Here is a 23,567-nt window from a genome sequence, read left to right as displayed (position 1 = left end):
ACAGTATTAAACAGCCTATATTATATAGGTCCCACTGCTGGGCACAGGCTTCCCCTCAATCAACCGGAGGGGGTATGGAGCATAATCCACCACGCTGCACCAATGCGGGTTGGTGGAGGTGTTTTACAGCTAATAGCCGGGACCAACAACAACAATAAACAATAAATACATTTTATTATTAAAATTAGTACTTGCGAATCAAATAGACACATTGCTATCCAAGTACCCCGGTAGAATTGCTTCTCCAACTCCCTTAAGACGACTCTTGCCCCCTACGACTCTTTTTCCCCCCTAGACAACTCTTTCCCCCTATATGACCCCCCCCCCCAACAACTCATTCCCCCAAGTCGACTCTTGCTCCACCTACTCCCCCTAGACGACTCTTGCTCCCAAAAACTGGGTAGGTACGTCCATGAAACTCGCTAGTAATAAAGTTTTGAATCCTTTGAAGCGAGGTGATTACTTGCTCTAAAAAAAATTGCTGTTTAAATAGTTGTCTCACGTACCTGAGCCGCGCGATCTCCCTCATAATCTCTCTGTTCTTGGCTTCTAGTTGAGAGATAAGCTCGCGCTGTTGCCGCGCCGCGTCCACCTCAGACCCCTCCACTGACGACCGACCCTGGACACCCCAATATGTTACACAATTAATAAAATATCATCATCATCATCAGCCCATTAACATCCCCACTGCTGGGGCACGGGCCTTCCCTATGGATGGATAGGGAGATCGGACCTTAAACCATCACGCGGGCCCAGTGCGGATTGATGGTTATTAACGACTGCTAATGCAGCCGGGACCAACGGCTTAACGTGCCTTCCAAAGCACGGAGGAGCTCGAGATGAAACTTTTTTTGTGGTCACCCATCCTGTGACCGGCCTTTGCGAAAGTTGCTTAACTTCAACAATCGCAGCCCGAGCGCGTTAATAAAATATACATACATATATAAACTCACGACTATATGGTCAGAGGTACATCATCGCAAGGTGAATTAAGTAACCACGCCTTACCAAACTCTATGTTAGACCAACGTGATAGGTGGTGAGCCGTATCGCCGTCTATAATGGTCGAGCCAACTGTGTTAGTGAAAACTGCACTTAAGGTAAATTAATAACTCATTGGTGCATGTCCGTTAACGGGGTTCGAACCGACGCTCCCCATTGGAGAAGCAAACCGATGTACAGGACCACAGTGACTATCCATATAATAAATATATACTACTGACTACTCATATAAAGAAAGAGAAAGGGAAAGAGAGGAAGGGGAAGACCAAGAAGAGCTTACATGGAACAGATTAAAGAAAAGGTTAACGTCGTGTCTTATAGGGAAGTCAAGGAATTGTCCTTTGATATACTGGAATGGAAAATGCTACACCGACAAGAGCGTGGCTCTTAAATTGATGATGATGACTCATATATAAATATAAAAAATATGATTATCATTATAAGGTTTTGATTTATAGAGTATGTATAGATAAAATATAATTTACCAATTCCGGAGTTAGTGACGCTGATCTGCCGGCTCGGGGCTGTAACAAAATAAAAATCATCTCACATGACATTAGAAATAGAGTCTAAAAGGATAAAAATCTAACAACTGTTACTATATAATTCCATAACAATACTTTGTTTATTATGAGGATATATATATATACGGATAGATGTATATATTAAGAGGAAATGACTGGAACCCAGCGCTAGATGGCGTCATAGCATGGCTCTATCACATCACAAGCTGAGCCATTTCCTTTAATGTGTAATCCTCCTAATAATGTGTAATTTATTGTACACATACATACATAAACTCACGCCTATTTCCCATCGGAGTAAGCAGAGACTATGGAATTCCATTTGCTTCGATCCTGACATACTGCTCTTGCTTCCTCCACATTAATCAATCGTTTCACACACGCACGCCGGTTCAGAGAAGATCGTACTGAACCTTTTCTAAGGACATCTTCAATTTGGTCAATATACAATCAAATAGCAAAAGTGCAGTCAGTGAGCCCAGCGAATTATTTGTAAACAGTGGTGAAGTTATAAATTATTACTTGTCATAATTATGAAATTTATGTTTTTGTAGTTGTTTTTGGTCTATTACAGAAACGACATGTAACCAGGAAGTCTTAAGTGCAACCAATTAATTTATTACTTTGCAAAAAACTGATTGAACTTTTGCACCTCATCGTACGGTCACGAGTACTAATATGTATACATTTTGAAACCATGTCACATTAACTTTTTCGACAAATTAAACCGTAAGTCTCGTTACATGTCAAATATGATAGTGCGACAGGGTTCTAAAGTGGGTACATGATATTGCTCATGACTGTACATCCTTATAATTTGTTTGTTATTGTACACAGAAACAATATGACTTTAAGTGTAAATACGATACTGAACTTACCATCGTACGGTTCTCCTGTGCCAGTCTCGCCGCGTACCTCGCTATCAGCCGATGTTCGTCGTCTACCCCGCGCGATAGGTGTTCGACTATACCTGATATGGACAACTCATTTAGGAGGATTTTATACATTTGACGTTATAGCGTGGTGCATAGAACAAGTGCGATAGTGTCAATACCAGAAATCAGTTCCTATAGACGCAGACACGTCTTCTCCGACCAAGTAGTTAATGCCATTTGGGGCAAATTTTAAAAAAAGACTAGTCTAATATGATCAAAAATCAACCTCATTTTTCTTTGCGTTTACGTAATTGCAAAGAAAAATTAGTAATTTTGTACGACGTTCACACGGTATTTCTGTACTTTCATTTAAAAATTTCGTTCTGACGTTTCGTAAAAAATGTCTCATGGGTTGTTAGGACATTGGCTCCAAGGGTGGGGGCTTAGGTTTCATTATACATCGTCATCACCTTTCATCATTTCATTAATCATCATCAAGAAAAAAAAAATACATAAGACATGGCTGTATGGGCATAGTTCCCTTTGCCTTGCCCTTCGGGGAAAATCAAAACAAAAAAAAATCTCTATGGTCTGGATTGCTATGGTTATTTAATATTATTATGGTTACTTACTGCGATGCGTGGACCGTGAGGAGCGTGAGTCGAGAGAGCCTGTATTGTATCCCGCCACGTACTCCGGGAACCCGTTATGGGCCGGCACCGGTGACGGAGGCCTGTTGACGGAGACATAGACAATATTTATTTAAAAGAAAAACTTTTTGCTCAATACATATTCGAACACGGTCAGACAGGCAGTCGCTTCTGTAAAAAACTGGACCTGTCACATCTGCAGGTTCAACTAATTACTATTTCTATGTTAATAAATATTGTACACCTGAAAAGGTAAACTATAGAGAATGACTATTAGCACAAGGCCTGCTATTTGTTTACCTATGGTTATACAATAAATGCATTTGATTTAATTTCGATACTCGTATGAAATTAGCCCTCTATGGATGTGAAAAGTGGACGCTGACTCAGAAAGACAGAGAGAGACTCGAGGCCTTTGATATGTGGTGTTGGAGGAGTATGGAAAGAATAAGTTGGACAGAAAGAGTTTCTAATGAGGAAGTGCTAGTAAGAGTAAGGGAAAAGAGGCAAATATTGAGAGTTATTGACGAAGAAGAGGCAAGATGACTGGACACCTAATAAGACATGACGACACATACATACATGAACTCACGCCCGTAATCCTTAATGGGGTGGGCAGAGCCACAAGTAATCAAAGACAACTTGCAGCCACTGTTGATACGATGTCGTAAGCTGGATATGATGAACTTTATGGTGATAAGGGATCAGCCTATCGCCCATAACATTAGTCCACAAGACAAAACGAATGACGAATAAGACAGACAAATAAGACAGAATAAGTAAGACATGACGAATTTATTAAAAATATCATAGAATTGAAGCTATAAGGAAAGAGAGGAAGGGGAAGACCGAGAAGAGCTTACATGGAACAGATTAAAGAGAAACCGGTGAAGGAATTGGTCTTTCATAGAAAAGAATGGGAATGCTACACCGACACGATGGTGGCTCTTAAATTAGTGATGACCGACAGGTGGGGATGATTCTTGGCCTGAATCATCCCTGAAAGTTTTCGTTACGATGTGACTAACGCCCTGTATATGACAATAACTTGCGAGCGACACGTATGACAGTCGTATCAAAGTCGAGCGCTGTATGTACTTCAATGAGGTGATTTGTACACGTACACGATGTGGGACAGGTTGAGCGTCCGCTCGGGCTGGTCGGGGTACCGCGGCAGTGGCGCGCGGGCCCGCTCCGGCACGCACCGGAACGACTTGCGCAGCGTCGCGCCGATCTGCTTCGACGGGGACTTCTGCAAACATATACCACATTCACATTATCTATATATAAATAAAAATGAATTGCTGTTCGTTAGTCTCGCTAAAACTCGGGAACGGCTGAACCGATTCGGCTAATTTTAGTCTTGAAATATTCGTGGAAGTCCAGGGCAGGTTTAAACGGTGATAAAATATGGAAAAGGGTGATACGAAGTTCACCGGGTCATCTAGTGTGTAATATTTGCTTTTTTCCCCTACTGTGTTTGTATTGTTACTGTGGTGTCCTCTAATAATAAATACTTTTTTTCTTTCTTCTTTCTTTCTTTACATTCATTGTACCATTGACATAGAATAACGAATAATACTAAAGAGTCTTTTTCTTCTATCGTGTGGGTTGTGAGGTGGATTACCAACCCCATCAACCCGTGTCAGGGTTACTATTGAGCCGCCATACAAAGGAGTAATAGGCTATTTATGTTTGTTATGTATGTATGGTGTTCGTACAATATTATTGAGTACTTATTATGTATTCAGAATACACAAACATGGATGGCCACCGTGGTCCAGCGGGCATTGTTTGCTATTTTTCTTCTTTTGTCGTCATAACATAATTATAACTTGTCGTTATAAAGAAAACCACTTTATTACCTACCTGTTTGTATTTTACTTTTAAAATTCCAAAAAAATATATATTGTTACGAAATTATCCGAAACTAACGGATAATCCGAATCGTTCGGTTGCCTGGCAGAAATTGCTATTTAGCAATAAGGCCGCCTATTGTACTTATGTTTTTATTCGTATGTTTATGTCCTTTGTATATGTCGTTGTGCAATAAAGTATTATTGATTGATTGATTGATTGAATCCGAAACAATTTATTATCCGTATCCGTAACCGTATCCGGTATAATAATCATTCTTAAATCCGTATCCGAAACATATCCATAACATCCCTGGTGTCCAGCAATGGTTAGACAGTTTATATTATAATAATAATAATAATAAAAAAAATGTTTATTACTCTCACCACAAAAATGTACAACTTCAAATCAAATCTACTACTACTTCATGCTGCTTAGAACTTATTTTTTTTTTGTGGGAGCTGGTTCTTGTAAAAGGCATTACGCTTGTGCTACAAGTAACCAGGCCCTACGCCTTGGATATAAATAATGACTCTAAGGTTACAAAAAGAATCATACACTATGGTGAAAATTGAGAAAAAAAAATGTTATGTGTGGAAGGTAAACCGCGTAAAAGATGGTGTGACGACCTCAATGCTTATCGGAAGGATTGGCCGGAGATCGCGCAAAGTCGAGAGGAGTGGAAAAATCAAGGGGAGGCCTTTGCCCAGCAGTGGGATCGTATAGGCTAAATAAGATAAGTATGGAAGGTAGCAGTGAAGTACTCACATATGCAGCGTACTCCTTGACCTCGTGCTCGACGGTGTGCGTGCCGGAGACGCGGCCGCGCCAGAAGCACTCCTGGCACAGCGTGTAGTTGGCGCAGCGCGAGCAGCGGTAGCGGAACCCGGTCAACGACCCCCGCCGGCACGCGCTGCACGCCAGCGGGTGCACCACTGGCAAAGACAATATACATTGTGACCAATCACAAAGGTCCTAATACATCCGATAACGCCAAGTTCCCACCTTTTTTTTGACGCGATTTATTGTAGATTTGCCGCAGATGGCATTAACTACTTGGCCGGACAAATGGGGAGCGCACCCGGTACAACGTTCAGGACAACAGGCCTAAGGGTGCCCAGTTGGGCGCTGAGAGGAGAAATATTTGAAAGATTTTCCTACCGAGGTTGCCCACCTGCGCAAGCAGACTGTGGAATTCCATTTGCTTCGATTCTGACACACTTTTCTTGCTTCCTAAATTCGCCTAAAAAGCAATAAATAGGTTGCTATTCGACATTCATTGGCATTGTGCACTTACTTTCATATGGCAAATGTCAAGTTGCAATATTGCTTTGCATGTGGCCGTTTTAACCCCCCCTGGTATTATTTTATCACGCTATGTTTTACAGGGTAATATACACATGCCGTGGTAGCCCAGTTGGTAGAACGCTTGCCTCTCACTTTGAGGTCGCAGGTTCGAATCCAGCAGAGGCCTAAACCAATGATTGTCGAATTTATTTTTCGAATTCATGTTTGGATCATAAATGATTATCACGTGCTCAGCGGTGAAGGAAAACATCGTGAGGAAACCCACATTTTCGGAGGTATGTGACCTAACCTGTATTGGGCGGCTTTTCCCTTCGCGGGTTGGAAGGTCAGACAGGCAGTCGCTTCTGTAAAAAACCGGACCTGTCAAATAGACAGGTTAGGTAAGCGGACCCTGTGAAAAAACGGGATAATGCTAGGAAGATGATACTGATGATATTCATATGGGACGATTAAGTAAGTAAATGTTAACCATTCTCGGAGCTGGCCAGCCGGTGCAGCAGCGGCAGCCACACCAGGCACGGCGGCCCAGGGTCCGACATCAGCGTGTCCAGGAAGTCGTTCACAGTCACCTTCGTGTTCTACAACATCGTAAATAAGTCGGTTAAACATAGGCTACTTGACAACCTAGTCAAATGAGGTACTTTTTACGAAAGGGAAAGTTTTCTTTGAAGTTTGTATGGACATACTGTCCTGTGACGTCATCAAAAGAGTCGAATCAAAGTAAAAGTGGTCAAACGTCGTACTCATTGTTACTTAATCACTACATAGTATAAAACAAAGTCGCTTTTTCTGTCCCTATATTCCTATGTACGCTTAAATCGGATTTTAATGGGGTTTTTTTTAATAGAGGGGAAGGTTTAAAGAAAGAAAGAAAGAAAGAAGAAAGTTTGTTTATTTCCATATTGGACGCCACATTTACAAACTTACATACAGAAATAACAAAAAAAATAGAAAAAAAACAAAGACAATGGAAATTTGATAATGATGTTGTTGTCTTTTTTTTTGTGTGTGGCGTCCTTTTATAATAAACTTTTTCTATTCTATTCTATTCTATTCTATAAGACAAATAATACAGACATTAAATACACAATGGAGGCGCCCAAAATAAAAAAAAGGATCTCCCTCAGCATAATGCCATGACACGTGCTTAGCACGGGCCGCGGCGCTGGTATTATGGGAGACCTATCGAACGTGAGCCACGGACACACCAAACTCAATTACGTACCTACTTATACGTATTATACGTATAATAGAGTGTATTCGGAATGACAATCATAGGAATAATGTTACTCAAATTGTATGTTGTAGTATTAAGGAGGTTGGAGTATGTAACAGTGTTTTGGCTTTTCCTTTGTCCAGGGAAGCTAAAGCACTATATCGATTAGTTAGGGTGGGTTTAAAACTGCGATAATTTATCGGCGTTCTAGGCTCAACCTGCTATCTTTTTCTGTATGTAGTTGTTACAGAGCGACATAGTCAGTAGTGACTAAGCTCTTTAAATAAAGATTTAATATAAAAAAACATCCATTTAATAGTGGAGAAATACTGTTATTTTTTAGGTTTTTGTGAAAATAATGAAAATGTGATGTCGTAAATAATTTCATTTATTCCTCAGCATTGCACCCGAGCGAAGCCGGGGCGGGTCGCTAGTTCATAATAAAATTCTAAAATAAGTCGAAAAGTAAAATGACACACCCGGTACAAAATTCAAGACAATTTAATTATTTAAGATAATTTAAGGTCTGAGGGTACCCAGTTAGGCACGTCGACTCAGGGCGTCGTTTGGGCGCAGACCACGGCTCACCGCAATTCTATTTGACAGAATTAAATTTGCAAAACCACTTGCGCAAGACAACTACCGAATCGACACCATTTACTGAAATAAATTATTATTGCGTATGGCAGACAAAAATAAAATATCCTGCGTGGATCATATATCCAACTGAAGCTCCCCTAACCAAGTCTCTGTCGCATCCGTCACACAGTGCAGCTCGGCTATACCACCTGGGAACCGGTGCAGAGGGCACTCGTTCACTATGTGAGATATGGTTTGATCCGGGTGACCACATTCACAGTATGGCGACAGTGAATGATTACTATTATTACAAAGAGAAAATTTAAATCGAAAACATTTCTGACTCGGACGGGACTTGGAACCCACAGCTCTTGCCAAGCGTGTTAACCATTACAGCAACAGGTCCTCTTATTTATGCGCAATTTCGATCTATGTATCGTCATTAAACCGACGCCGGCGCACGGGTAAGTGCTATGACAACAACAAAAAAAACATTACTGTTATTCTTTAATACCGCTATGGCTACATGCCTGGTTGAATATGGAGACGGCGAGCGAGTCGTTGTAGCTGAAGGAGGGGGATTCGTACACTGCGGCTGGTAGGGCCAGCACCTCACGCAGGTACTCCGACAGACGCTTCATCAGCAGGTGTCCGTTACCATCCGACAGCTGAGAGAATATATCTGCAAAATAAACCGTGTATTAGTGAAGTAATCTCTAGCTTATCGTGTCCCAATGCTGAGCAAAGGCATCGTTGCAGGAAAAAAGAATAGTTACACAGGGTGTTAGAGACAGCTCATTATTCTGAGTTAATATCAAGTGGAATTTGCCGTCGCAAAAGCATGGAACTGAAAGTAATTAAAAAAAAACACTAAAATTTTCATGAATATTGAAAATTTTTGTGTTTTTTTTTAAATGTGTGAAATGTGGAAGTGAAAACACACATATTTGGCTTTTATTAAATAAATGGTGATTAAATAAATTTACTTACATCTTAACTTGTCCATCAGTTTCCCAGCACACATGGTGGCGAGGGCAACTTTAATTGAGAAGACGCGGATTTTGCCCACATTTTCCCTGCAATAAAAGTGTTATTTACAGTATCCTTTAACTATTAAGTTTCATCTTATTGTGGGTTGCAGATAGTTATCCACTGTACAGCTGTAAAACCAACATGATAGAAGAAGTGCACATTAAGTGTACAGTGTAGTGGCAAAAATGCCCTTCTGGTTTATGACGTAAGGTGGAATCTTAAGCCCACAATGTCCTATTCAAAGTATGGAGTAGAGACATTCTCACAAAGTGACTTTTGACAGTGCCACCATCATTCAAACTACTTCAGCATGGAGTTCAGAAATAAATATTAAGTCATCTTACCCGGTGGTATAAGCGGAGAGCAACCAATTGAGGAGCAGCGCAGAGCAAGCCTCCACAGACACCTGGTGTGCAGGTGGTAGACGTTTGTTCAAGTTGTGATACAATGATGATACCAGCGTCTCCAACCTCGTCACGTTCACACAGGCTGTTGGTTCTAAAGTGTTCAGAGCGTTCTCTCTGAATGCTTCAATGACGTTCCAAATGTCGATCACATGTACTGGAATTTTCAAAAATAAAAATAAGTCTTACTGAGAAAGGTTTTAAGATGGAGCAATAATATATCATAAAGCTTGTTCTTGACTGACAATTTGGATTGTCTGCCTAGAAGCCAGGAGATACTATCTACATACATACTAACTATTTAACAAAGAATGTTACTCACAATTACACTTCTTCTGCACATATCGTAGTTTGCAAGCTGTGCGGTAGGAGGCGAACCGGATGAGGTCGAAGTTTTGTTCCCGCATCTCCTGCAGCAGCTGCGAGCGAGGATCCACGGGGCCCCCCATGCTGGTGGTCATCGGGCCCGAGGGGGGGGCCATGCCCACATTGTGGGGGTCACGCTCCAGTGACATGGTGCCTGGGGGCAGGACATCTATACATACACCAGCTGTTACCCACAACTTTGTTCACATGAAACCCTTCCTTTCTGTTAAATCTAAACTATTATTAAAACTATTGAAGTTTCATACAAAATTTGCCACCCTTTTTTCCCGCTTTTATTATTGAATTTCGCAAAATTCCATCTTAGTGAGCACCTACATCCTGAACTTGTAGTTTCTGAAATTTTGAGATGAGTGAGTCAGTCAGTGAGTGAGTTAGTGACATTTTATTTTTATATACCTCTATAGATAACATAAATAGCCTATGTGCACATCTTAGTGCTGGGCACAGGCCTCCTCTCAAACAACCAGAGGGAGTATGGAGCATACTCCAGCACACTGCTCCAGTATATTAAAATATTTTTTTTTAGTTATGAATAAAATACATCTTAATATAAGCCTCTGACCTGATCATGACACTCATGTGTTTAAATGTAGAAATTAAAGCTCTCTACCATACCATTTATGCAACCTTCTGACTTCTGAGTCATGCCATAAATGCTAAGAAATTAATGTACCAAAGTATTTCTAGTTTTACTTCCATAGAAACTTGTAACAATATTTTGCAGATTTTGGTAAACATTAAATTTGTTTTAAATGCCAGTGATATTCAAATATTAGCAGTATTTTTGGAGTGTAAACTAGTATTTAAGATTTAACTCAATAAAATAATTTAAACAAATGTATATTTCAGTATCTTTAGCTTTTAAAATGTGCATTGCACTTACCACCCACTGTATTACTCACAAGGTTCATAAGTATGATTATATATATTGTTGTTGTTAATGTTTTTATGTTTCTTTTTATTTTTTTAAAGAATGTCTAGGGCCCTATGCCGAGGTTTTTCTTGCAGCTTCTTTTCCCCGGCTATACAGGTTGTGAGAAGCTGCAGTAGTTTTAGGCGGATGAGACATTCGTTAAGTAAAATTGACGATTCAAGGTGTAACTTTGTTACCTACTGAATAAAGATATTTTTGAATTTGAATTTTGAATTTGAATGTATGAATATTAGCTACAACATCTTGATAAATCAGTAGACATCATCTTAACATAGGCCTTGTGAGTCTTTTTCTATGATGTTGGTTGTGAGGTGGATTACCAACCTTATCAATCCTGGTGTTAGGGTTATTATTGTAGTATAGTGAATAAGGACTATAATTCTGTTAAAGGTTAAGGTTATCCTAAAAAGACCATGGCACAGTAATATATATAAACTCTCGCCCGTAATCCCTAATGGGGTGGGCAGAGCCACAAGGAATCAAAGACAACTTGCAGCCACTGTTTATACGGAACAGTAATGCATATGGAATATTAATACTAAGAGTAAACATCAAGCATTCCATGTCAGGGACATGCAGAAACAAGTAGAATTAAAATTCTGCTTATCATCACAAGCGTGTAACACCTTTCTCATAAAATCTAGATGGATTTATTTCTCTCAATAGAGTACGTAATTTAATACCAATATTATGTTTGATGATATCTATCAACCTCATTTACAATCATTGCTTTATAAGAATTTAATGTTTGAATTTAATCAATCATATTATATCAAAGAGATAATAATGTAAACAATTGCGACATAACACTATTAATTGCACAAATTATTTAATAGGGCAACGTCTTCATATTGGAAAACAATAAATATCAGCGATAGTTATTATCAATAACATAAATAATATTGACAGGCCATAAGTCTTATTGAAAATCACTTGTATTTCGAGTTGTAAGAAGATGTACGCATTCTCACCTGTAGTTAGCGGCTAGCTCATAACGTTGTTGACATAGCGATAATGAATTCACGGCAAACACAAGATATTTTCGTAGTTATATCGATTCAAGATAAATTAGCGACAGTTTCATAAATTTTATCGGCGGCGAAACACTTGCACTTCACAGCGACGTTCAACCAAATATTCACTTTTAGCTAATCACAAATATAAACTGCACTTTTTTACAGTTGTAATCAGTAATTAATGAGAAAACACATAGTTTTAGCTAATAATTTACGAAATCTTCGAATCAACATGACAAGTCTGCCATTGATATTGCGTTCCATTACACGGAAGGTTATCATTATCAATTTCAATTTCATTGCTTAGCAAAAATTTCTTGATTTTTACATGAAGTAATCTCAAAAATAGAATATAAAACAGAATAAGTGTCATTTTTTACAGAAACTTAAAGAAATTAAGATTAAGAAAATAAGATCGCAACATTTTGAATTTATGGAACGAGTATTTAAATTTCACTGTATAAAATGGAACGTTAAAGTCAACTATTTTTTTTAAAGTAGTCATTAGATTTCTTTTATTCAGCCACAAGTACACTGAATCTGTTTAGACGTGATCTTTTTTCTAAACTAGTGTAATAAACATGGTCAATGAAAATAGACACTTTTTTCTCTTATTATAGAATTCCTTCATCTGTAATCACTGTATTTAGCAAATTTAGCCATACATGACCGACCCGCACATTCTACGTTAACCGTCCTTCGAGCCGGATCACAGAATTAAGAATAATGCTGCATATCAGAACGACTTGGGCGTTGAACTAGATTTACCTCATTCCCTGATTTCAGGCGCTGACTTCACTCCCTCTGAGTGTTACTTACTTTTGTCTTAAGTGGCTGTTAGCCATTTAGGGGAGAGGGGGACAGCGCGGGCTCGTTAAGCTGCACACGGTGAATACCCCGATAACGACCCAACCGGCGTAGTCGACGATTTCCTTCAATTCGCGCTTATCACTATCGACCCACTAGGGTCGATTAATTATTTCAAATATTTTTCCTCTCAGACGACGCCCTGAGCCGAGGTTCGCGCCCAACTTGGCACCCTCAGGCCTGTTGTTTTAAACGTTGTACCGGGTGAGAGCCTTCAGCGCTTCCCATTTGTCCGGCCAAGTAGTTAATGCCATCTGCGGCAAATCTATAATAAGTCACGTCAAAAACAAAAAAAGCTAGCTTTGGGGTGCGTTTTAATCTATTTCGGCCGCTAAGGGGAAGCGCCATACAAAACTCTCATTGTTACCGTCTAGTCTGCCGCCTTACTGCGGAAGAGCGAGCGAGACAGATACTCCGCTGGCACTCCTTACTCCTTAAGGCTGCGTTTCCATTGACGCGGAGCTGTGCGCAGAGGAGCGGAGATGTGCAGGAATCGACCAATCACCGTGAGGGCGTCTTCGTTTTTCGCTCTCTCGAACGCTGTGATTGGTAAAAATCCGCACATCTCCGCTCCTCTCCGCCCATCTCCGCGTCAGTGGAAACCCGGCGTTACGTCATCTAAAGTGCCCCTATCGGAGAAGTGAGGTAAATCAAGCTTTATCGTACACTTTATTTTCTATAAACAATAATAGAAAATGAAGTGAAACGATATAGGAGAGGGAGGTTATAAAAGAAGAAAACATTTACTCTAATACATTTATTTTATATAAATGAACACAGTTTACATAATATTTTGTCGCAGATAGTTCTAAACATTTAGATCTAACATGATATTTACAACATTATTTCATAGCACATCTACTGTAACTTTACAATAAATTATTTTTAACTCTCCCGGAGCGTAATATTTATTTTGACTCTTTTTATTTAAATATAACATATATTAGTTTCAAGTTTCAAATACTTACTTACTTTAATTTTATTAAACGTTACTACAATAAGTATTCTTTTTATAATTCAATACCTAACGCCTAACAATGTCATTTCACGCTAACATTAATATTCACGTACGATTAATATCCGAAAATATATATTTATACAACATAAAATTATATTTTTACATTTATTAACTATAAATCTATAATGGGTAGCAACGATAATTTACGCTTTTCTAATATTTCTAATATTATTATAACTCTAGCGTAAGTAATAATTAGATAAGTAACACAGTGTTTGATAAATATCATAATGTTTTTAAACAATTTATAACAATTACAGAATACCATCTTTTCTAAGACACGTAACAGAATACATACTTACATAAACTAATGCCCTATTAGGGTGGGCAGAGCCACAAGTAACAAAATAAACCGCATATATAAAAAGATAAGAAGCTATAATTAACAAAATTATACTTATTTACTAAAGATTTTGATAGTGAGTGTACATTTTCAGGTATAAATAGGTATCTTCCTTTTTTAAACTTGTCTTATTCATAAGGTAGGGTAGGGGCGGGTTGGATAAAGCAGTATATAAAGCGAAGGTTGGTGGTAGGGCTGGCGAAGGAAGACCTAGAGGGACGTGCATTGACCAAATTGGAGATGTCCTTAGAAAAGGTTTAGCACGAGCTACTCTGAACCGACAAGCGTGTATGAAACGATTGATGAATGTGGAGGAAGAAAGAGAGGTGTCAGCATCAAAGCAAATGGAATTCCATAGTTTCTGCTTACCTCGGTGGGAAATAGACGTGAGTTTATGTATGTAAATTATTCATAGGGTTGGAAATCTTTGAAAAAACTACGCTAGTTTACATATAAACATTTATTTTATGCAAAGATGTTATCAGTTGATGGAATACTACAAATAAGACAAATAAAAAAAACAGGGGGGTTAAAAAGGCTACACCGAAGCAAATCCTCTACAAAAGCAATATTGCAATTTGACATTTTGCGCATATAAAAGTAAGTGCGCAATGCAAACAAATGTCAAATAGCAATATTGCTTTATTAGATGAATTGCTTCGAGATGTGGCATTTTAACCACCCCCAGGTTAAGTATAGATATAAATATATATAGTTTCAAGTACGTACCTAGGAATATTATATACAAAATTATTGTGTTCGTCACAGTTTTGTTTGCACTTTGGTCCTGTTCGGATGTCATTTTATTTAAATTGTATTATATTCGCGAGCTTACAAACGCGAGGATGTTTGTATTTAAGTATGTACCTACTTCCATTAAAATTTTCAATAAATACTCGTCAGGCTGTAGCAGAGTCAAAATAGGAACTGAGTTTCTAGTTGCCCGCTATACAACACTTTTCATAATATTTTGAGTGACAACTACATAATTACGCGCAATATCTTATACTTCTCATTTTTATGTAAGTATCCAATATTTTTTCAGTTAAGTAAATAAGATTATTTTAATATATAAAAAGATATTTAAGTACTTACGTATAGGACGAATATTTGCTTTACCTACTTACTACATCCTTAGTTTATTCCAACTACTCCCTTAACATAACATTTATGAAAGAAGACAACACCAAGCTTAGTTGTTTAACTAATTTGCTTTACTCGAATGCATATTCTTATCAACCGTATGTAACCGGTTCAATAAATCATTCTTTTACCTTCCTAAATTCCGGAAGATTCATCAATAATATTTTCAATTAATCAATCATCATTTAAATGCGGAAAACATTGGTATCATTGGTTCTTAAAATAAGAAAATAGTACCTACCTTAATGTTAAACCACAATAAGCATGCAAATAATTATTCATAATAATAACAATAATAATTTAAAAAAAGTAATCAATCAAAATAATAATAATTAAAGTGGTCGTGTTTCTCATGTCTTTATGTATTCTCATCTTTATAGAAGACTGCTTACCTATTTATTTTCATCCGAAGAGGTAAGTCTTCGGACGATCCTCGTGAACAAATGACTCCTGACTCGAGCTCCCCACACACTTAATGAGATCGCAGAAAAGACTGATATAATAATGTATATTTATTTGTAGCCTAACTGAATTCCAAAATGTTACCTTATATGTTACATGCTATATATTATTAAATTAACTGTACTTATATTTATATTGGGCTATTCCAATAAAAATAGTTGACTATGTCCTGTAAAGATAGTTCTAGAACATTGATAAATAAATAAAAAGTTTGGGAATTTTTCTATGGAGTGAAATTCATTATTAATATCGTCTAACTGAATGCGACATTGTCTAGAGTAGATCCTTAACTAATACATATCTTGTTTTCAGTGGTTTTGTAAAACTCTAAAGCGCGGCCTTGTTGGAATACCTCGCCTCAATTATAACAAACATACATTATTATAGATATAGTAGGTACAATTGAGCGGTCCTATCCTGTCTAAAGATGGGCCGTATCCTATCTCTAGGTCGTCCGGCCTAGTAGCACACCCCGGACACTTCATCCAAAATACCTCGTTTTACACAGACACTACACATTGACGTTATCGTACACGCGCATCTGTGTGTGTGAAACGTCTGACGCCCGTACGATTGAAGACTAAAGTAAGACCGAGAGGGGGTGAGGTAAACGTATCTCAGCCGCTAGTGGGGAGCGGAGAATTATTCTTTATTCAATCATAGTAGAGAAGACGTCCGAGTAAAAGTATTTTAGTTAGTGTTTAGTCGTATGGTGACCGCGCATCATGATCGCGACCACACCAGCTTGATCGCATTAGAAAAAGATAGGTCATGTGAACCCAGCTTTCGATTCGATCCAATTTCCTTCTTTCTCAAAGACCTTTGGGGTCTTAATGTAAATCCTGGAGCAGTTAGTAGTAAGTTCCTGAGTTCTGTTTAAACGTAAAGCCAGTGTCGCCATGTGAACCGACTGACGGGAGCTCCGCCCCGGATGGCCTCGTGTTCCGACTCCGGGGATATGCAGCAGGCCAGCCTCTGTGGAGGAATAGGTTGTATGTAATAGTTACTTACATAAACATACGCTGGGCACAGGCCTCCCCTCAATCAACCGGAGGGGGTATGGAGCATACTCCAAAACGCTGCTCCACTGCGGGTTGGTGGAGGTATTTTTACGGCTAATAGCCGGGACCCACGGCTTAACGTGCCCCCCGAAGCACGGAATCAACTTATTTTTTTTTAGACAATCAGGTGATTCAAGCCTGTAAAGTCCTTACTAAACAAATGACAGTCTCAAAAGTGATTTAGACTTACTTATTCATTACTAGTTTTCTTAATCAAAAGGACAGTTGTTCTGTTTTTTAACTTGACTTATTGTAGATATTCCTCGAATGGTACTAAGTACTAACTTGGTTGGAAATACAGTTAAAATAGACCTTGATAACTTCGAGATAAGTACTTTCATTTTTATATCTACTTACTTAAATATTTTTTTGTTCATAGAGAGAACGCGTGATCGCTCGAGCTCTAAACCATTGAATTCAATTTTTTGTCTGAATTCTTGTTTGGATCAATAGATAATTAATATCACGTGCATTCAGGATTTAAGCCCGGTTAATGATAGGCTCGCCCTTTATTACATGATGGGACTTACACATAGCTGATGACGAGTATCCCCTTCGGGACATAGGCGTGATGCTTTGTTATGTTAAGTGCCTCAGAGTAGAGATCCATAAGGTTTTGAACGACCCCGCATAGTGAGGTTTACCACTTCATAATGAGGCTACTATTGGTGAATTCCCCACGCCGATATTGGTGAATTATTGTACAACTATTTCATGTTAACATCTGATACAGGGTAGTTGAGGTCATTGACCTCGCACCCCCCACAGGTTTTACAACATAGGTTCGACATCACTATAGTGCGAGTAACGGAAGCGCGACAGAGTAACGGAAAAGCGACAACACTAAATGTTACATTTGTTAAGCTTATTTACTGAATGTGTTCTCACTCGGAGCAAACAAGATGCCAGCTACCTGAATCTAACAAACACAGAGGTTATTCGAACTTAGGTCATGTCATCTTTTGGATATTCTCAATTTAGTGTTGTCGCGCTTCCGTTACTCTGTCGCGCTTTCGTTACTCGCACTATGGTGATGTCGAACCTATGTTGTAAGACCCACCCCACATGATAGAGAAAGACATCGACATAAAGAACAAGACGAAAGCGTACCGTCCGACAGTTGCCAGGCGTCGTGAGCAGCTTGTAGAGGGCGACGAGGGGGATCATGAGTATGGAGGAGCAGGCGAGCCCCCAGCCCAGCACCACGGCCCACTGCGGGTACGTGTAGTGCTGGTACTGCAGCGGCTGCTGGTACAACAGGCCGAACACTACCACGCCCTGGGGACGAGGGAGAAAAGTTTCATGTTACAATCATACAGAGCCACAAGTAATCGGAACTACTTTTGATAGGTACGTACGCCATAAGGTCGTAGGGTCGGTCGTAGGTGCTGCACTATCCCGCTATATTATTTAATATTCAATATCTCCTATACTTAAAGGTTGCCTGGAAGAGATTGCTACTTAGCAATAAGGCCGCCTATTGTACTAATTCTATTTCTCTTTTGTTTTGTATTTTGTTTTTTCCTGTTTGTGCAATAAAGTATTTGTTATGTTATGTCGTAACGCCGACAGTTCTTTTAAAATCCAAACTCCATTGTTTTACTATCGTGTCTGGAAACCTCGGCTTAACGAGGTTAAGATAAAAATGATGAACCGTATGTTAACACTGTGTAACTCAAAATTAGATTTCAACCCTTCACGTGCAATATTATTTTTCGATAAACCTTGGAATAACAAAAACTTGGAATTTGTACATAGACACACTATAGCAAGAAAAAAATATGCCCCATATATACAGGGTGTTAGTGACGTCGTAACGAATACTGAGGGGGATGATTCAGACCGTGATTCTGAGTCGATATCGAGTGGAATTTTTTGTCGGAAAATTCAAGTAAGTTTTTGTGTTTTCTAAAATTATTTTCCGTTCCATACTTTGCGACGGAAAATTCCACTTGATATTAACTCAGAATCATGGCCTGAGTCATCCCTCAAAGTTTTCGTTACGATGTCACTAACACCCTGTATAGTCCTCCTTATCGTGTCCGATAACTAACTATACTATAACCATATAACTATAATTATATGCTCTTATGTGGCTGGCGAATCCGAACTTCGCTTTAAACACACGATCACACCGAGAGCAGAAGAGCTATAACCCCATATATGGGACATGCACGAATGCGTTTCAAAATTGCATCATTTTGTTGAGCATCGTAATCATAGCGTGCCTAAGAAAACGTTACCCAGGTAGGTATGATTTTTTTTGGAAAATAGTTCAACTTACAATGATGAAAGTTGGACTGACGAATTTCCAGCATATCCTCCAGTAGAGTCCTGGTCGGAAACCCAGCATTTCTTCCACGTCGTCCGAAAACCGTTCTAAACCTACAAAGGAATAATTTGTCATTAAGAGTGTCATTTTTTTTTCATTATATCCTTAACCTAAATACATGGTTTGAATGATGCCGTTAAACCACAAAGGTTTGTCTCGGCACCCATTCGTCGCATTAAAACAGAAAAAGAAAAATAATAAATAAAAAAAATACAGAAAACATTGAAAGGAATCATATCGATAGTGTTATACAAAATGTAGCTTAATAGAAACAAATACACTTATCCACAAATAAACTCAAAAATACACGCAGCGCACTGTCGTACCGAGTAGGCATAAATGCCAATCAATGCGGCGTACCTCGTATAATTACATCATCTTTTGTAGAAGCTTTTGGCTGAAGCTATAGGTACTTAGTTTTTATGGTCTTTTGTTGCTGATTCACACAATAACGTCAGCTACACTGGCCGACAAAACTAAGGTATAACCACACTTTTAAAATTTTATTTTTATCTAAACCATAGAATTTAGAGATTGTTAAAATAAAGAAACGTTTTATAGATAATTTTACCAGCCTCTTCTTTGTACCATTTACTTATACAAAATTAAAACTCTTTTTATATTTAAAGTTTAATAAGTACTTTGTTTTGTAGGTCAGTGTATCTACGTATAAATAAGTATATTAAACGTTGATAACTTTTGTCCTCTAACATGATGGACTAATGTTATGGGCGATAGGCTGATCCCTTATCACCATAAGGTTCATCATATCCATCTTAGGACTTCATATCAACAGTGGCTGCAAGTTGTCTTTGATTACTTGTGGCTCTGCCCACCCCATTTGGGATTACGGGCGTGAGTTTATGTATGTATGTATGTATGATAACTTTTGCGACAAAAAATTACTACATGTGTACCTAGAGTTCAAGTTTAGTTAGGTAACCAACCAATTCTTTTGTTTAGCACAAAGAGAAGTTTTGAAATGAACTTCACTGATTTTAATTAATTAATTTTGTGGATGTAAAATAAAACCACCATTATAGTTACATGGATGATATTCAATGTGGTAGCCAGGATATTTCTGAGTTATGTCGTATCAAGGACGAATTAGTTAAACTTATGAACGAGGCGAGCTTCTTTCTGCATAAGTGGTTTTCAAACTGTCCAGAAATATTGAAAGATATTCCATTAGAATTGCAATATTTAGGTTACTCACCGTAAAACCAAGACACAGCCACGGCTTCGAATAGAGCCGAGCACAACAGGGATATACCAGCTGCATAGGTGTCCAGCAAATGAAACATGTAGATACCTCCCTGCAAAAAAGGAACAGAATAAGAAAACATACATAGTTACATAGGTAAACATACGAAAAAAGTTCCCAGCCGTGGCGCTACTATCGCAATTCTGCATAGAATGAAGAACTTTCCAGGCTATGTTCACCAAACAATATAGATGGTAGGTAGATGTGGTATAGCGTTAACGTCATGATTACCTATTTTCTCATTACTCGACCGCATAATTATTCCAAAATACAATGTAATGGCAGAAGCATATAAGTACTTATAAAAATAATTATTGCTTGATATTTGGATCACATTATGTTGCTACCTATATTGCTTCTCTTCATTTTGATCAGAATAATAAAGGGTGGAAAATGCATATGTCTGTTGTCCATGAAATTACAAGGTTAAACGAAAGAAAATATGTACAGAGGCTAAAATATTGTGTTTGAAGAACGTAGTCTAGCTGGAAAGTGTCTCATTATTATACTTTGTTATTATAACTTGGCAATTACATAGTTTCATCAAAATATGTGGACTTCTTTCGTGACTACATTTTATGTCTTTAGTGTTTGTCCAGGGTTGATGGGGTTGGTAATCCACCTCACAACCCACACGATAGAAGAAGAGTCTTTGTTTTACTTATAAACCTAGGTTATATCTCGTGCGGAATCCTGCGTTAATGGAGCTTCGTTAATAGACCACTGGAATCATACATACTGGAGTGATGTTGATGCATGCCACACAGAAGCTGATGCAGACGACGAAAAGCGTGAAGTGTTCGCGACGCAGCCAGTGCGCGCCTTGCGAGCGAGCCTGGTCCAGGAGACCCGTGATCACGCACTCCAAGCCGCCCATCTGGTGATGGAAAGTAGTTAACGCTAAAATAAGGAAAGAAAAGTAAAATTTAATAACTTTTTACAGTGTGTGTTCTTTTCTCACCCCAGAATCCAATCCAAGCATGATGAGCATGAAGAAGAACAGCATCGCCCACAGGCTAGCCCCCGGCAGAGTGGCCACCGCCTCTGGATAGACTTGGAACACTAGCCCTGGACCTGAGAAAGTAATGCTTACAATAATATTCAAATTGATACATACATACATACATACATAAACTCACGCCTATTTCCCACCGGGATAAGCAGAGACTATAGAATTCCATTTACTTCGATCCTGACACACTTCTCTTCAAGTTGATACTAAATAGATATTATGTAGTGGCGGCCCTAGCAAAATATTTAGGTGGTGCGAGACCTCAAAGTGGCAACCCTCAGCCATTTAAAATAAAAAATTTAGTTTACGGGCACCCGGTATGAGCAAGTAGTTAATGCCATCTGCGGCAAATCTACCTACTACTATCTAGATGAAGTTAGCTTGCGGCCAGCGTGAACCAGTCTTGGTTGATATTAGTAAGTACATATTTGACATTTAGTGAGACTTAGTTCAATTTGTCAAAAAAGTTAATGTGACATGGTACCAAAGTTTATGCTCGTGATCGTACGAACCCCGGTACTTGCCCCAATTAAGTAGTTAGTTTTCACTAACACAGTTGCCTCGCCCATTATAGACGGCGATCCACCACCTACCACGTTGGCCTAACAGAAAGCTTGGTGACGCGTGGGTACTTAGTCCATCTTGCGATGGATGTACCTCTGATTACCCCAATTGTTGTGTTGTGAGTTGTGAGCTTAGCGTATTTATATTAGGTAACAAAGACCCATAGAAATGTATACCTTAACCTAAAATACATATTTAACAATATAAAAATGAACAATCACACAAAGTCACCACTTTTTGTGCTGTATCGGTGCTTACGTTCTTATACTTACTGTACAGTCTCTTGCTAGACATGTTCTTTTGATGATAAGATGATAATCTTGATAAACTGATGTGGAGCCAAAATGAGAACAAACTTGATAGCGTAAAATGTCCGTTTTATTGATCAGTTTCTTGTTAAAGTCAATTACACACTACCTTGATGAGTCGTGAACTAATTATACGCTGACGCGGGACATGTGCGGTTGCAAACCGTACAGTTGTGTTTATATCATACTCCAATGTTGTAGGATACCTAACCAAGTGTATTTACCTACCTTCAGTGGCCACGGAAGATATGGGCACCCCTTGCTTGTGCGACATGAAGCCGAGATACGTGAAGATGACGAACCCAGAGAAGAATGAAGTGAAGCAATTGACCAACGTCGTCACCAAGCAGTCCCTGGGGAAACAGATGCATCACAATTGATGTTGGTTTTTTGTCAATTAAAAAAGTACTTAAGTAAAAAAGGGAACAATTTAAAACTATCAGAACTTTCTCAAGGCTGGAGAAGGTAGGGCATTGATCTAGTATGGCTATTTGTAAATAAGGTTATTATTTTTATGTTCCTTAATATAGTTAACACTTCTGTTTTAATTAGGAATTTTATTGTTGTTAATTTGTTAAATGAATTTATTTACCCATGTTAATAAGTATTTAGTAATTCTATCGTCTGAAACTCAAGTTCAACCTAGTTATGACACCAGTAACATACCTTGTACCTTAATTCTAATGCTAAATGTATTATGTACTTCATCATCAACAGCCTATATACGTCCCAATGCTGGGCACAGGCCTCCCCTCAATCAACCGGAGGGGGTATGGAGCATACTCCACCACGCTGCTCCACTGCGGGTTGGTGGAGGTGTTTTTACGGCTAATAGCCGGGACCAACGGCTTAACGTGCCCTCCGAAGCACGGAATCATCTTAGTTTTTCGGACAATCAGGTGATTCAAGCCTGAAAAGTCCTTACCAAACAAAGGACAGTCTCACAAAGAGATTTCGACAATGTCCCCATCGGGAATCGAACCCGGACCCCCAGATCGTGAGCCTAACGCTCTAACCACTAGACCACGGAGGCTGTTGTATTATGTACTTATTACACAATAAATACATTTTGTTTTTATTATTATTTATACTTACTTATATACTTAATACATAAACTCACGCTTATATCCCAACCGTGGTAAGCAGACATAGAATTCCATTTGCTTCGATCCTGACATCCTATCTTACTTCCTCCACATTCATGAGTTGTTTATCAATGACAGTTTCTTAAAAAGTTTACCTTGTTTCATCTACTTAACGGTGATTAATAATAAACGGCCTCTGTGGTCCAGTGGTTTGAGCATTTGGCTCACGATCAGGATGGGTTCAAATCCCGGCGGGGACAAATCACAAAAATAATTTTGTGATCCATGGTTTGGTTAGGACATTACAGGCTGATCACCTATTGT

General features: G+C 38.7%; 2 protein-coding genes and 1 long non-coding RNA gene across 4 annotated transcripts in view; 1 reads left to right on the top strand and 2 right to left on the bottom strand.

The window, feature by feature from the left end:
• The window catches only part of LOC126376786 (uncharacterized), a 62,408-nt gene extending 57,829 nt beyond the window's left edge, over positions 1-4,579 (top strand). Inside the window, exon 2 of the long non-coding RNA XR_007567767.1 lies at positions 119-4,579. This is a non-coding gene — a long non-coding RNA (uncharacterized LOC126376786). The remainder of the gene's footprint in view (positions 1-118) is intronic.
• LOC126376519 (dystrobrevin beta) overlaps positions 1-12,024 on the bottom strand; it is a 40,255-nt gene extending 28,231 nt beyond the window's left edge. For both annotated transcript variants that reach the window (XM_050023965.1, XM_050023966.1), the window contains exons 1-12: positions 11,740-12,024; positions 9,770-9,967; positions 9,388-9,604; positions 9,002-9,087; positions 8,542-8,693; positions 6,686-6,794; positions 5,677-5,843; positions 4,176-4,303; positions 3,034-3,134; positions 2,405-2,496; positions 1,488-1,526; positions 507-619 (exon numbers count right to left, since the gene is read on the bottom strand). In XM_050023965.1, coding sequence (XP_049879922.1) covers positions 507-619; positions 1,488-1,526; positions 2,405-2,496; positions 3,034-3,134; positions 4,176-4,303; positions 5,677-5,843; positions 6,686-6,794; positions 8,542-8,693; positions 9,002-9,087; positions 9,388-9,604; positions 9,770-9,962 — 1,397 coding nt within the window. In that variant the 5' untranslated portion in view covers positions 9,963-9,967; positions 11,740-12,024. The remainder of the gene's footprint in view (positions 1-506; positions 620-1,487; positions 1,527-2,404; positions 2,497-3,033; positions 3,135-4,175; positions 4,304-5,676; positions 5,844-6,685; positions 6,795-8,541; positions 8,694-9,001; positions 9,088-9,387; positions 9,605-9,769; positions 9,968-11,739) is intronic.
• A 4,457-nt stretch (positions 12,025-16,481) lies between these two features.
• LOC126376820 (sodium-dependent noradrenaline transporter-like) overlaps positions 16,482-23,567 on the bottom strand; it is a 33,125-nt gene continuing 26,039 nt past the window's right edge. Inside the window, exons 15-21 of the mRNA XM_050024367.1 lie at positions 22,387-22,511; positions 21,236-21,348; positions 21,014-21,151; positions 20,227-20,326; positions 18,963-19,063; positions 17,789-17,956; positions 16,482-16,592 (exon numbers count right to left, since the gene is read on the bottom strand). Of these exons, the coding sequence (XP_049880324.1) occupies positions 16,494-16,592; positions 17,789-17,956; positions 18,963-19,063; positions 20,227-20,326; positions 21,014-21,151; positions 21,236-21,348; positions 22,387-22,511 (844 nt within the window). The 3' untranslated portion in view covers positions 16,482-16,493. The remainder of the gene's footprint in view (positions 16,593-17,788; positions 17,957-18,962; positions 19,064-20,226; positions 20,327-21,013; positions 21,152-21,235; positions 21,349-22,386; positions 22,512-23,567) is intronic.

The sequence above is a fragment of the Pectinophora gossypiella genome, chromosome 21, assembly GCF_024362695.1.
Source record: "Pectinophora gossypiella chromosome 21, ilPecGoss1.1, whole genome shotgun sequence".
In the NCBI taxonomy this organism is placed as follows: domain Eukaryota; kingdom Metazoa; phylum Arthropoda; class Insecta; order Lepidoptera; family Gelechiidae; genus Pectinophora; species Pectinophora gossypiella.
Note: the sequence above shows the minus strand (reverse complement) of the source record. Positions and strands in the feature narration are given on the sequence as shown.